This window comes from Panthera uncia, chromosome A2 (genome assembly GCF_023721935.1).
Source record: "Panthera uncia isolate 11264 chromosome A2, Puncia_PCG_1.0, whole genome shotgun sequence".
Classification (NCBI taxonomy): Eukaryota; Metazoa; Chordata; class Mammalia; order Carnivora; family Felidae; genus Panthera; species Panthera uncia.
In genome coordinates, this window is record NC_064816.1 from 108,414,153 (window position 1) to 108,427,976 (window position 13,824).

Sequence of the window (13,824 nt, forward strand, 5' to 3'; positions counted from 1 at the left end):
AGAACAAGCCAGCAATTATCTTCTAATATTTAGAACTAATCCTATTTGGAACAGGGAAGAGGAAGAATTCTGATATCCCACAGATATTGGGATAGCAGCTTGAAATACATTGGGAATCTCAGTCTCTATTTATAGTAAACTATTAAAAATCAATATACTAGCTCTTCTGTATGACTATTCTACCAGCCCACAGGCAGTTGAAAATCTGCTTTGAATTATTTGTGTATAAGTTATAAGTGCAAAATGTAGCTGACAAACATTTTCTTCACTAGTTTCCTTTGAGAATAAAAACATATGTTCACAGGTCAGCTGGCTAGGATTGGGCGTGCAGCCTACATATAGGGAACAGGGTCTGGCAGGCATTTGTTTGGCCTGGACCTCATTAGTTTTACATTTAGCAATTGAGTTGATCCAACAGTAGACTCTATGGAGCAGTTACCCTGTGAGGTGCTTGCAATAAGGGGAGAGAGGGAAGGAGGGAGGAAGGAAGCCAGGAAGCAAAAGAAGGAAGGAAAGAAGACTCTGTAGCCAAATAAGCTTGAGAAACACTGCGTAACCCTGTAATATATACTCCTTCTTGAGGATTTCTAATCCACATGGGCATATTAAATTTTGGATGCTTCCTGAAGTCTAAAACCCATTTAACTACATATAACCAATGTTTCTCCTCAACTTACTTGTCTACATGCATGCCCCCAACCCCAACACACATGCACACACACACACACACACACACACACACACACACACATGCACGCACACACATGCACGCACACACATGCATGCACACACATACATACATACATACACCCACACTCCACCTTGCTTTCTCTCATTTACCACCTAATAACAACTCACAGCATACTTTAGGACATGCCTCTCTAACCTGCTAAATAATGTCTTCAAGATGTGAAGAGATCAGTTCAACTCCGCCAGAGATCTTATCTTTAAACATGGCACTAACAGAACTGAAGCACTAGAAGGGTTTGCCTTAACAGACCTTCAAAAGTATCCCAGGCCCTTAGCAATAATGAGAAACTAAGAGAATGATTATGGAAGCTATTAATCAAATACCCCTGGTTTTTGGATTTCAAGACTGACAATTAACATTACTTCAGCCTTTGTAGCTTTTTTATATTTGTGTGCTTTTAATTTAAAACTGAATGCACAGCGACCTTCAGGTAGTCAGGCAGCCACTGCAGTGGGGCATATGTCACAACTGTCAGCACAAGAGATTAGCATCATGGGGTTTATCTACAACAGAACAGCTTCAAAAATAGACGCTCCTAAAACCTCTCGTTGTTTATGTCGGACGAATAGAAAACGATGCTGTTTCCATTCAGTTGACTGTCAGTGTGTTTCCATGGATATGGGAGGGGAATTTATGTTTGGAAACACTGCACAAAGTCAGTGGCTCCAATAACTTAGGTCCTGGAGTGTCTGTTGCAGGGCATGGAGAGTGTGAAGCGGGCAGATGCCAGTGCTTCAGTGGCTGGGAAGGAGATCGGTGCCAGTGCCCATCAGCATCAGCCCAGCACTGTGTCAATCCAAAGGGCCAAGTGTGTAGTGGAAGAGGCACATGTGTATGTGGCAAGTGTCAGTGCACTGATCCCAGGAGCATCGGCCGCTTCTGTGAACACTGCCCCACGTGTCACACAGCCTGCAGCGAAAACTGGTATGTGTTCTCCAACTCCAAACATACATGAAGCAGTCCTTCACCATAGCTATGTTCATCCTTTTATTTTGCCTTCCTTAATCTTAGAAGTTGCTGGATCTTCTCTACCAGATAAATTTGTTATCATCATGCTAAAAAGGAACTGAATAGGGACTTTAGGAACAAGAAAACTTAGATTCTAACTTTTGGCCACTAGATAGCTGTGAAAGCATTGGAATTGATCTAGGCATTCACTGCTTTACTCTTTTTTTTTTTTTAACGTTTATTTATTTATTTTAGGAGAGAGAGAGAGAGAGAGAGAGCGAGCGAGCACATAAGCAGGGGGAGGGGCAGAGAATCCCAAGCAGGCTCCACGCTATCCCCAACATGGGGATATCCCCAAGGGGATATCCCCAACATGGGGCTCCACATCCCAACATGGGGCTTGATCTCATGAAACGTGAGATCATGACCTGAGCCAAAACCAAGAGTCTGAGGCTTAACCGACTGAGCCACCTAGGTGCCCCTGCTTTAGCTTTGTTGAAACAGGTTTGTTGTTTTGAAGAATAAGATTTGGTGTTCATAAGGACTCACTGTTTTTTACCCAGCTTTCATGAGATATAACTGACATATAGCCTTGTTTACACAAGGCTTAAGGTATACAACATGATGATAATTGATGGCAATTTACCATCAATTAGCTGTTTGATCTAGGGTATGTTGTCAAAATTCTCTGTGCCTCAGTTTCTTGATATTGAAAGTGATGATTATAATAATAATACTTTGCTATATAGTTCTGTGACAGAATTAAGTTAGATGATTCATGTGAAAAAAACCCCAACATTTTTTACTTGGTGCATAATAATCCTAGAATAAATATTAGCTATTATTACTGGGTTTTTAAATTTTTTTTATTTTTGAATTTTTTAAATTATTTTAAAAATAAAGAAAGATACTGGCTATGAAGCACCCCTGGAAAAAAGTGATGTATAAGTAATAGGTGATATGTTAAGTGAAGATGGCATTATTGTTTTGTGACAGTAACTAATTTTCCAGTAACAATTTGAGCCTGCTCAAAGACCACTACTCTAAACATCATTGTGCCTTCTAATTTGTTTTATTCAAAAATTTTAAGACATTCACTTTCTCAGATTGGTAGCTCAAGTAAAATTTTTAAAATTATACATGGTAATTTATGTAACTCTCTTGGAAGTGCAGTACTTAAACATAATGATGGAGTTATTTCTAATGAACCCAAGTGAAACTTGAATTGTGTATTCACTGCTAAATTTTTCTAGTAGTATAACATTTATCTTCTAAAATATTTTTGCTAATTTTATTTGTAATAAAAGTTTCTTATGTATTTCTTGGGTATTTTCTTCTCAATACAAAAAAATCATTATTTTGACTGTACACATTATTAAAATAGTTTTAGTGATTAGAATATAATTTTGCATGGTATTAAATTCAGCCAGTATTACAAATAAATATTTTAGCTTTCTTTCCCAGTTTTACAAGACTACTATCCTAAAACAGTACTCTATTTTGATATTTTATGTCTTGCAAAAAATACTATGGGCTTACAACTGCCGGAGTCCAGCTCCAGCAGGTCCAGGGGTTCCAGAAGGATGAACAGCGTCGGAGAAAAAGTGAAAATAAAACAAAATTAAAACAAAAATAAAAATAAAAAACTGAAATAAAAAGCTAAAATAAAAAACTAAAATAAAAATGGACACAGACAACAGCAGTGTGTTGAACTGGCCGATTTATTGCAGTAAACATGGCATTATATATAGTAGTGATTTCCTTGTAGCATACATCAACTATGTTTTTCTAACATTACCTAATTTTGAAAATGTTCCTATGTATAAACGACCTTTAAGAAATAACATGGTGATTTTCCCCTAACTTTCCCGCATACACTTTGATTATAGATTAATTTCTTACATTATTCCATTATGCACCTGCGTTTATCTATAATCTACAAAGCATTTGCTTTGCTGTTCTCGTGAAAGGCCCTCCATTTCTCAACACCTCAATTGGAACAGTTACAGGGACATGACCTCCTAACCACTTGAAGCCAGAAGAACAATGTATTTGCCTCAGTCCGAGGTGCCAGAAAGGGGCTGAAAAAGCCTTAGAAACCCATGCCTCATACATTCTCAGAGAGACAATGCACTTAGGAACCAATGAACCATTCTGTAGTTTAACAGACTGGGTTCAGTCATCATCTGGAATGCCTCCAGGGGGCCAGGTGGGCCTAGGGGTTGAAGTCACCTGTGTCGAGAGATACACTCGTTAGTTGCCAGAGTGAGGCTTTCAAATCCTTATGTCTCTCCTTTACAGGCCCTCTTTGCTGGCAAAGGTATGAGGCTATCCTTCCTGTAAGTAGAGGAGTCTCCATAGGGGATGGCAAGGGCTAAACCTAAGGCTGCACAATTTCTTGGGGAACCTTATTTTCTTCCCTAATGGTTCTTTTCCCAGGGGGCCTGCCAAGGGCAATTCCCCAACAGACAATACCCCAGGTGGTTTTAAGGCCAAATTACGTAAAAGCGGGAGGACAAGAAGCTTCACTGTCAGTGGGCTGCCTTGCAGTCACCAATCTGTCCACAGCCTGGGCCCTGCCACTCAGGCTGGGATAGCTCGGCTTCCAGCATACAACATATTCAAAGATTAAATGTTTCGTTTCTGTTTGTCTTTATAGGAATTGTGTGCAATGTCTTCACCCTCATAATCTATCTCAAGCTATACTTGATCATTGTAAAACTTCATGTGCTCTCACAGAACAGCATTATATGGACCAAACATCAGGTAAACCAAAGCTTACTAATGAAAGCACTGGAGAGTATCTGTAGAGAATCATATTCCCCCAAAGAGCCCACAATCAATCATCCTAAAGAAAGGAAAAACTGCTTCAGTGTTTTCAGTCTTCTAGAGGTGGTACTTTATAAAAAGCAGCTGAGTATATTTGCCATAGTTCAGCTGAATGAGTAGATCTCCTGTCTCAGTTATCCAGCTAAATGTCCATGCTGGGCCCCGCTATGGAAGCACACCAAGCAGAGTGTCTACAGAGGCCTCAGTGAGCCAAGAATGGAAATTTCCTATGTACAGTCCGTTTCACCCTTAGACATAAACTCTATGGAGACATTCTTCTCTTTCATAACCCAGCTTCCTTCCAGTTACAACCTTCCTCATGTAAAACCAAAACTCTCCTTTATGTTTCAGGTGAACCAAAAATTCTAAGTAGCAATTACATGCTTTTGCAAAATATATGTCCTAAAAAGGGCCATCCCTTTCTGGTGTTTTTCATTCTGAAATAAATATAATTTATGGGTAAGTGATTATAAAGGCAGCCTAATGGAAAGGGCATGAAAACTTTTAAGCTTAAAGCATGTTCCTTGACACCAATAAGAAATACCAGCCCTCTTACAAAATTTCCCTGAGCCTCAGTTTCCTCATCTGTAATGGAGATGATAATACCAACCTCAAATATTGTATGACAGCAAATGAGCCAGTGAACATGACATAAATATTTAAATTAAAAGATGACACACAAATGGGAGAAACATGTGAAAGCTGTGTTCAAAGACCACTTTAAGACAAAACTTCATTAGAACTCAAAAGCCAGTATCTGACTTTGCTCAGGTGTTAAGGTGTTGAAGTACACATGAATTAGAACCTAAGCTTTAAATTATGTCTTCTTTGAAAGAATTTCTACTGCTACTATTATTTCTAGTCTCTCCTCCAACCTATGAAAATAATTCCAGCTCTTACAGAGCCTGCACAGAAGAATAAAGTTTCTCCAGTTTTGTTTCCTTCTTCTCTTGCATCCACACTGATCTTAGTCCATAATAAATTTGGCTTTGAAAACAGCCCATGTGCTGCCAGCTGGGGCTGCAGCAATCACTCCAGAAAGCCAAGTGCCTTTTCTAATAAATAGAGCCCTTCCTGTCAACATGTCATGTATTATGTTAAGTAAACAAACCTACTCTGACCTAAGTGTGGTTACAAAAAGTATTCCCTTAAAGGTCCTTAGGAAAAGCCCTTGCTTGACCTAAACCAAGATGAGAGTCATGGCCAAGGCTAAAAGTTTGGCTATCCAAAATGATATTCTAACATTTTAAAATGCATGCAGACTTGAGCCTTGAAAATGTCCTCTATCCTAACCCATTAGAAATATTTGTAAAATGTAACAGTAGCTAGGGGGCTCCCCTCCCTTTCACAACTATGGTGGAAGGAGAGAAAAAGGACATTTGTTAGCCACCCCTATTATCTATCCACTCAATCACACTTAAAGGGTGTTTTGGTCTTCTGGCTAAGCTCCTCCTAGGCAAGAAGCCAAAAAGTGGGATCAAGCCACGTGTCCCCTTTAAGGATCTGCTTTAGCCTGATGGACTAGTTCTAAGACAGCCAGAGGAAATGACAGTCTGTCAGGATGAAAGGCATGCATGTCATAGACCTGAAGGTCACTCTGGAAGACTCCAAGGGCACCACTTTTGAATAGAGCATCTTGGATTGTCTCTGTGTGTGAGAACAGTAACAAAGGGAGACTTGTACTCTCATTTGGTGTTTCTATTCCAATTAGTAGCCCTCCGGACTCCCTTTACCCTTTCTTTCAAGGACCCTTGTCATTGACCAAAAGAAAACTGGCTCGAAGTGTTCTCACTTGGTGAGGAGCCCTTACATTGTTCCTGAGCTCTTGGTTTATTCAAAAGCATGCTTGGTCATCCCTTGGGAATTCAGACAGAAATTACCCATGTTTGGGTAAGGTCTAAGACTTGGAAGGTCCCCTCTCAAAAGGCCCTCTCAGGGAGACCTTCATACATTTAGGTGAAGTCCCCAAAGTCTGGAGAATGGGTAGAAAATACTTGCCTCTTTAAGCCAGGAGGTAATTTTGTGAATCTGGGGCAGCTGGTGAGTTCTGTGGAATACTGACATATTGTGCAATGTTCCCCTTAAAATAGGGTAATACTTCTGGCATCCACAGAGCCTGCAGACTTTCCAACTAGAGTTTGCCAAAGGTCTGGTACTAAAACAGAGACCTAGTATGTTCCTCCTCTTAATGCAGCATTTTCTTCGCCAGCTAGTAATTATTTGTTCTTGAAAAAAATACACAGTGAATTTTTAGAAGCAAAACATGACAGATTTGGTTAATGGACAAGTAAAAACCAAATTAATAAAAATTGAGGAAAGAGATTTGCATATTGCCCCGAGTTGGACACTCCTACTCCCTGGAGAAGCTACTTGTAATAATAACGGAAATTTACACTATAGTTTCAAAGGAAATAGCTATTCATCTATTAGAGTAGTACTGCTTTTAGCTTCAGCATTGTTTACTTTACTTTCCATTACTGATGTGCAACAAATGAAGAGCAAGCATAACCAGAGAAACATATGCTAATGCACAGAGCTGTTAAATAATTTTTAAATCCTGTTTCCCACTTAGTGACCAACAGTACACACCACAAAAACTGTCTCTTCTCTGCTACAGGTAAAATGTTATTTGTTTAAGGGATTTGGACACATTCCAGTTAATACAATTAAAGAATGTCTCTTGGAAACATTTTAATAATAAATGTGTAATAAAAAAATTATGGAGTTTATTTTTGAATCAAAAATGGCATTCTCCTGTTTTAAAAATGCAGGTTTGAAAATATCTCTGGTCCTATTAATTGAGACGGAGAACATTGTTTGCTTGTTAGAATCCTTTGATTTACTCATTCTAGTTTTAATCCATTTATTTGTTTGCTTCATTACAGAATGTTTCTCTAGCCCAAGCTATTTAAGAATATTTTTCATCATCTTCATAGTTACATTCTTGATTGGGTTGCTTAAAGTCCTTATCATTAGACAGGTGATACTACAATGGAACAGTAATAAAATTAAGTCCTCGGCAGATTACAGGGTGTCAGCCTCAAAAAAGGTCAGTGAATTCTACAAAAGAATTACTATCAGTATGTCACTGTCCACTTCCAATATTTAGGCTGTTAATTAACGATAGTATTTTTTCTCCATCAAGGACAAGTTGATTCTGCAAAGCGTTTGCACAAGAACAGTAACCTACCGACGTGAGAAACCTGAAGAAATAAAAATGGATATCAGCAAATTAAATGCTCATGAAACTTTCAGGTGCAACTTCTAAAGAGATAAAAAGTACTTTATGGGAAACTGGATTTTTAATAATTGCTCCTAGAAAATATACTGTTAGAAGTCACAGGAGGAGACAAACTGTTCTAGATCATGCTGGTTGCTGGTTGTCCACTTGAATGAAGACTGACAAGCATCCTCATCATCATGTGACTCACATCGCTGCTGAATTTTTCAGAGAAAAATGTGTCTTACTACTGTTTGAGACTAGTGTCATTGTAGCACTTTACTGTAATATATAACTTATTTAGATCAGCATAGAATGTAGATCATCTGAAGAGCACTGATTACACTTTACAGGTACCTGCCATTCCTGTGCTTCCCAGAGAGAGACAATGCTGTGAGATAGTTTGGGCACTGTGTCACTACAAGGGTACAGTAATCCCTCCACCGAACATGTGGATGAAAAAAATAACAGGCAGTTATAGTACTGTTGCCAAACACTTCTACAACTGGCAGTGACTAGACAAGAACATCTAGATGAATAAATGGTTAGTGTTTCACTCATTCAAGAGGTTAATAGATAAAACCTTAATCTTGAGGTAAACTTCTTTCGAAACTGTGTAGTGTTATGCATCTGTTTATGTTTTCTGCTTTTTACAAGATACTAATCCCAACATTCTCTCCTCTTTGCCTTCATGTTTTTTCTTTCTTACAGGATAAGTTTATATTATGTCACAGATGACTGGATTAAATAAGTGCTAAGTTACTACTGCCATAAAAACCTAATAATACAATGTCACTTTATTAGAATACTGATGTTTTAAAAGCTGAATGTTTAATAAGGGACACTGTAAAGTCACATCAAAATCAGAACAGCTTCGTTGTGTGCAGACGTGGAGTCTTATATCTTCTTACCTGATAAACTGGATGTTCCACCATTTCATTTGTCTAATCATCAGGTTGAAGTTCACAAGGTATTTAGAAACTCTGCCTCAAGCAAAGTACCACATTTTTTAGTGCACTCTCTCAGATATTAAATCCAAGTAGATATGAGCATTTTTCAAATTAAAAGCTATAGTAAGCTCTATTCTTTTTTGCATTTCAGTACAGCCTAAGAGATTCTGTCCCTGAATCACCTCAACCCTACTCACCAGAATTTTAAAGGTATACAGTGGGAGGAGGATAGACAATAGCTTAGAAGTAAGCTAATTCATCCTCTTAGTCAGGGAACTGAGGCTCACAAAGTTTAAATGATTTCTTAAAAAACACCCAAGTGATTAAGTGGCAGCATTTGAAGAGAAATTCTATCTTCGGATTGCCAGGCTAGTGTTCGTTGCACAATATCATGCTACCTCTTGAATCTTTAAAATATTTGATTGGCAAGTATTTTTAAATGTGATTTACTGAAGTCTTAAGTATATGAGCATGAGAAAATTTCAAAGGAAAGCAGAAAAGAGTAATTCAAACAATTCCACGACTGGCTTGTAATCTTTCTTGCTAATCAGCTTCTAAGAGAATTCAGCATGGCCTAAGTACAGGGAAGTCCATTCAAACGACAGCCTGTGAGTTGTGTAGTGCTCAGCCTGAGAGCTTGATATAGAGGCCATCAGCTTTTGTCTTCCCCAGTGGAAACTTCTTCACAATTACCATATCCCTACAGACTCATTTGGTCTGATTTTATTGGCTAGAAGTCCAATAGTCCTGTGTGTAGTACAGAGCTTTGCCTATGAGAACAAAGGAATTTATTTAAAATGCTTTCTTATAATTAACTTCCCAAATTTGCTGTCTTCAAGCACTGGAAGAAATGCCAGGATATTTGCATTTTAATGAGACTAACTCCCACCCCTTATTTTACCACAAAGAGGATTTAAAAACATATAAGTGTTCTGGAGCAAACACAGCAGTCCCATTAAATGTCCCCTCCAGCCACGCAATTATGATGCTAAGTTGAACTGTATTTCCTTCCCCAAATGAAATTGGGGACATTGACATAATTCAGTACTGTGACTCACTTGTGTGAGATACCTTTGATCACCAAGGATAACATAAAAATCGTATTTTGCAGCCTGCCTGTCACACATAGCATCCATTTTAAAAAGAAAAAATATGGATACACTATAGCTCCCCAAAAGGAAAAAGTGGAAATTATCCATTTATTAAAATGCCAACAATTTTAAAAATTAACATTATAATGTTCATAAACTAATCTCCATGTAGAATGAGTTATCCAAAGGAGCATAATAAAATGAAACCCTTAAAAACCGAGGGTTTCTGTTTTTATGCTGTCACTAGTTTGCACTAATATAATGGACCAACGCTGTTATAGGAAAAGACAGACTTCCTCATAGGCAGTTCAAGGCTTGATGATGATTGTAGTTATGCTTGTGATGTCTTGTGCTTTCTTTTTTTACTTAAAGACCTAATTCTTAAAGATTTTAGAGCTTATATTTTACTTGAATAATGGATATTTTCCTATAAAATGGCTTTGAGAAGAGAATTAATATTTGACTAGTTAGAATTAATTAAAAGGTAAGGGAAAACAGGGTATGCTTAGATTAAATAATTTATGTAAATAGAGCCTATTTTCAACTAATACGACCATAGGAACCTTTTGAGATTCATGATATTAAACAAGTAATGAAATTTTAAATAATTAACAAAGAACTTGAACACTTTTGGTACGATAGCATTTTTGTGCCCTAAAGTATGTAATGATTTAGACATGTGCCATATATACACTACAATATAACTGTATGCATTTTGTTTCTCTGGGGACATCTTTACACCACAGTGTACATGGATTTCTAAACATTTGAAACCTTTTTTTGAAACTTGTTAGTATGTATGAAGTCATAGACATTCTCTGAAAGACTCAAAAATTCACCAAAAATCTGACTATGTACTGAATGTTCAATACAGCTTTGATTTATAAGGATAAAAAGGAAATCTAAGGTTATCAGAATAGATTTATTTGGAGGCAAATTTTTCAAAACTCAAAATTAGTGGGTGAAAAAGATGCAAAACTTCACCAAAGAATAAATTCCAGATTAAAAAAAAACATATACTTAATTCCACTAACGATATTCTTGTATATGACAATAGGTATCCATGAGACACTGAAATATGATCATGATGAACTATGAAAATTTTTCTCCATAGAATTATATTCCTTCTGGTACCTGGTATAGTTAAATTATACTCAATGACTTTTCCTTCCTTTCCTTACTCCTAGTTTTCCTACTCACTTTTCCTAAGAGCTTGCCTAAAACTCCAAGCTCAATAAGGCTAATCATGAAAAATAACTGAATGTAATGATATAATGAAGTTCTTCATTTCCAAAAATCTCTTAATGATTTCAAAATTCATTATGCACCTGAGCCAACACACACCCATTAAAATTAAGAATTTAAAATTTTCACAACCATTTGAGCTTCTTTCAGGTCTAAAGGATTTGAGATCTAGATCTTTTAATATAAGTATCAAGTGAAATATAGCTAGTTGGGAGTTCAATCATGTGCACATTGTATTCTGTTTTATATACTCTTAACATTTAACTTATGATGATCCTTATTTATATTGACCTTATGAACTCCAATTCATGCAATGTAAACTGAGATATATTTTCAGAGAAATATAGAATTAGCATTCTTTCAGATAATTTCCTTTTTCTTTTATAATTACTCTATGGCAATTTTTTTATGGGTAACTGATTATACATATTCGTATTTCATTGATTCTAAGATTTCTACTTTTTCAATTCGCATCTCTAAAATTGTGATTATATCTTATAATCATTGGCATCTTAGATGCAGTGTTTAAAGTTGTTCTTATATAACATTACACTAATTCATCTTTAAATGTTCATGGGGATAGGGACATTCCTTTTCTTATAAATATTTCAGAACCAATTTATGGTAACATGTGAAGCCAATTTTCAGGACAACTGAATCACATACAACTCATCATGGAGCCTATCTGATTATGAGCTCAGATCCTGCAAACCTTTAGGTTGTAAAAGCTCTTTCATCTTCCTATTTATACTTTATGCTACTGGCTACGATTTCAGCATACCTACCTTAACTAATAAGAATGGGTGGGTTTCTCCCAATTTTGCTAACAAATTTTTAATCTCTCTATGCCTTTCTAAAGAATACTTTCATATGATCATCTCAGTTTTAAACAGAATTAACTGGAAAATACATGAAACCATTGTAATTAGATTTTGTAGTATCTTGTATGTCTGATGTCAATAACAAAAGAAAAATATGATACAACCAATCAGTACTGTAGGAAAAAAACAAACTGTCCCCTCAAGTCCTCCTACAATTTTATTCTTTCTCATTTCTGCTCTTTGGTTTGATTTTTTCTTTGGCTCTGATAAATTTACCTTCAAGCCCATGTAATGACTGTCATTAAACTGCATATTTAAGTTATTTGAATTATGTAAAACAATTGTTCAGCTATCTGGGCAGCTGTTAATGAAACACCTGAGAGTAATAACACTACTCTTTTATCTACCTGCATACTTTCCTGCATAAAATCTATCTTCATAAGCTAACTCTATTATTCAGATTTCCAACCTCTATGGCCTACTTCAGTTAAAATTATTTAACCCAACAATAAAAAAAAAAACCCCTGCAGTTATCAAGGATGGAAAATGTGTGATTTATGTAAAGAACATTTACTAACTTTACACTATACCACAGATAAATGTGATTTTGATAAGAATTCTCCACAATAACAAAATTTATGGTACATAAATTTTATTAAGAATATTGAATATGAAATATTTTAATTCTAAATTGTAAGAAAATATAAATTTGCACATAATATAGAAATTCATTTTATGTATATTTAATACAACTTTAAAAACTATTTTACATTTACCAGCTACTTCATTAAAGTTTTTTAAAACCTCTGCAAAAATAAAATTTAGAAATGTTTTTAAATTATCAGTAATAAAACCTTATTTGTCTCCTTTAACAAATCCCACCTTTGTAAAAAAAAATAATATAGAGTGTATTTTTAAATTAAAATATTTGAATATAAAATAGCTCTTAAGAAAAACAAATTCTCATTAAACAAATTTCTTATTATTTCTGGCTTTAAATTATACATAAAGTTAAATTGCCTTAAATGACACAGAAAATTGGGAAATATGATAATTTCACAAAATATACTATGAAACTGTTCATGTAATTCTAATTGACTACTAACTTCTGTTTTATGTATTTATTAAAGAGCTGACACTGTAGTTTGTTGTGAGATGTTTATTTTTCTAACAGAGCTTATAACAGTTATGACCAGGCATTTAATTAATGCATCATTCTGTTTAATATAGATATTAATCAATGTGAAATTTTATGTTTTAAAATAAAAATGTAAAGATCTAAGAATGCACAAAATGCTTCTTTGTTTACCATTGTGTGTTACATGACCCTTGGAGCTGCCAGACAATAGCATTCTCACATGAGGAAATGTAGTAACATCCATACATTGTCATTGGTAGAGGACATTACATAATTCCAAAAAGCTACTTGAAGAAAGTTGTAAAGCCGATGATACTGAAAGATGTAGGGCCATCCAAATTTCTCTATTCCCTTTTGATAGCTGCTCAGCCAACAGTGGAAGTAGAAAGAATATCCAAATTATAAAGAACTGAAAAATTAGCTAAAAGATAAATCAGGCTTTCTTTACTAGCCAGAGACTTCTACCATCACTTTGATACAAATGTAACATGTTCATAAATTTCAGTCACACATTCTGGAGAGCCATATTTAACAACTGAAATTTATGGAATACCCTTGTGTGTTTGTGATTGTGATTGTTGTGTTGTGATCTGAGGGCCGAGAGTAAAGCACATGAGGGGACAAGTTAAAAGTTAAATAAGACATGTAGACAGATTGCCTGTCATTAGGAATTTTAATAGTTTGAAGGAAAATGTATATGTAGCACATCTATAAGTAGAAGTTGCACTAGAAAGATCAGATGGAAGCTATAAGTAGGTCCCACAAGGACTTTATTTTTGAGGATACATCCCAGTTGGGTTTGGGACTAGTCTTTCAGTCTCAGAATCATGA

At 35.9% G+C, this 13,824-nt stretch overlaps 1 protein-coding gene across 1 annotated transcript in view; it reads left to right on the forward strand.

Annotated features, from left to right (window-relative positions):
• The window catches only part of ITGB8 (integrin subunit beta 8), an 84,051-nt gene extending 70,759 nt beyond the window's left edge, over positions 1–13,292 (forward strand). The window contains exons 11-14 of the mRNA XM_049641601.1: positions 1,450–1,675; positions 4,359–4,465; positions 7,414–7,577; positions 7,674–13,292. Coding sequence (XP_049497558.1) covers positions 1,450–1,675; positions 4,359–4,465; positions 7,414–7,577; positions 7,674–7,796 — 620 coding nt within the window. The 3' untranslated portion in view covers positions 7,797–13,292. The remainder of the gene's footprint in view (positions 1–1,449; positions 1,676–4,358; positions 4,466–7,413; positions 7,578–7,673) is intronic.
• Positions 13,293–13,824: the final 532 nt, after the last annotated feature.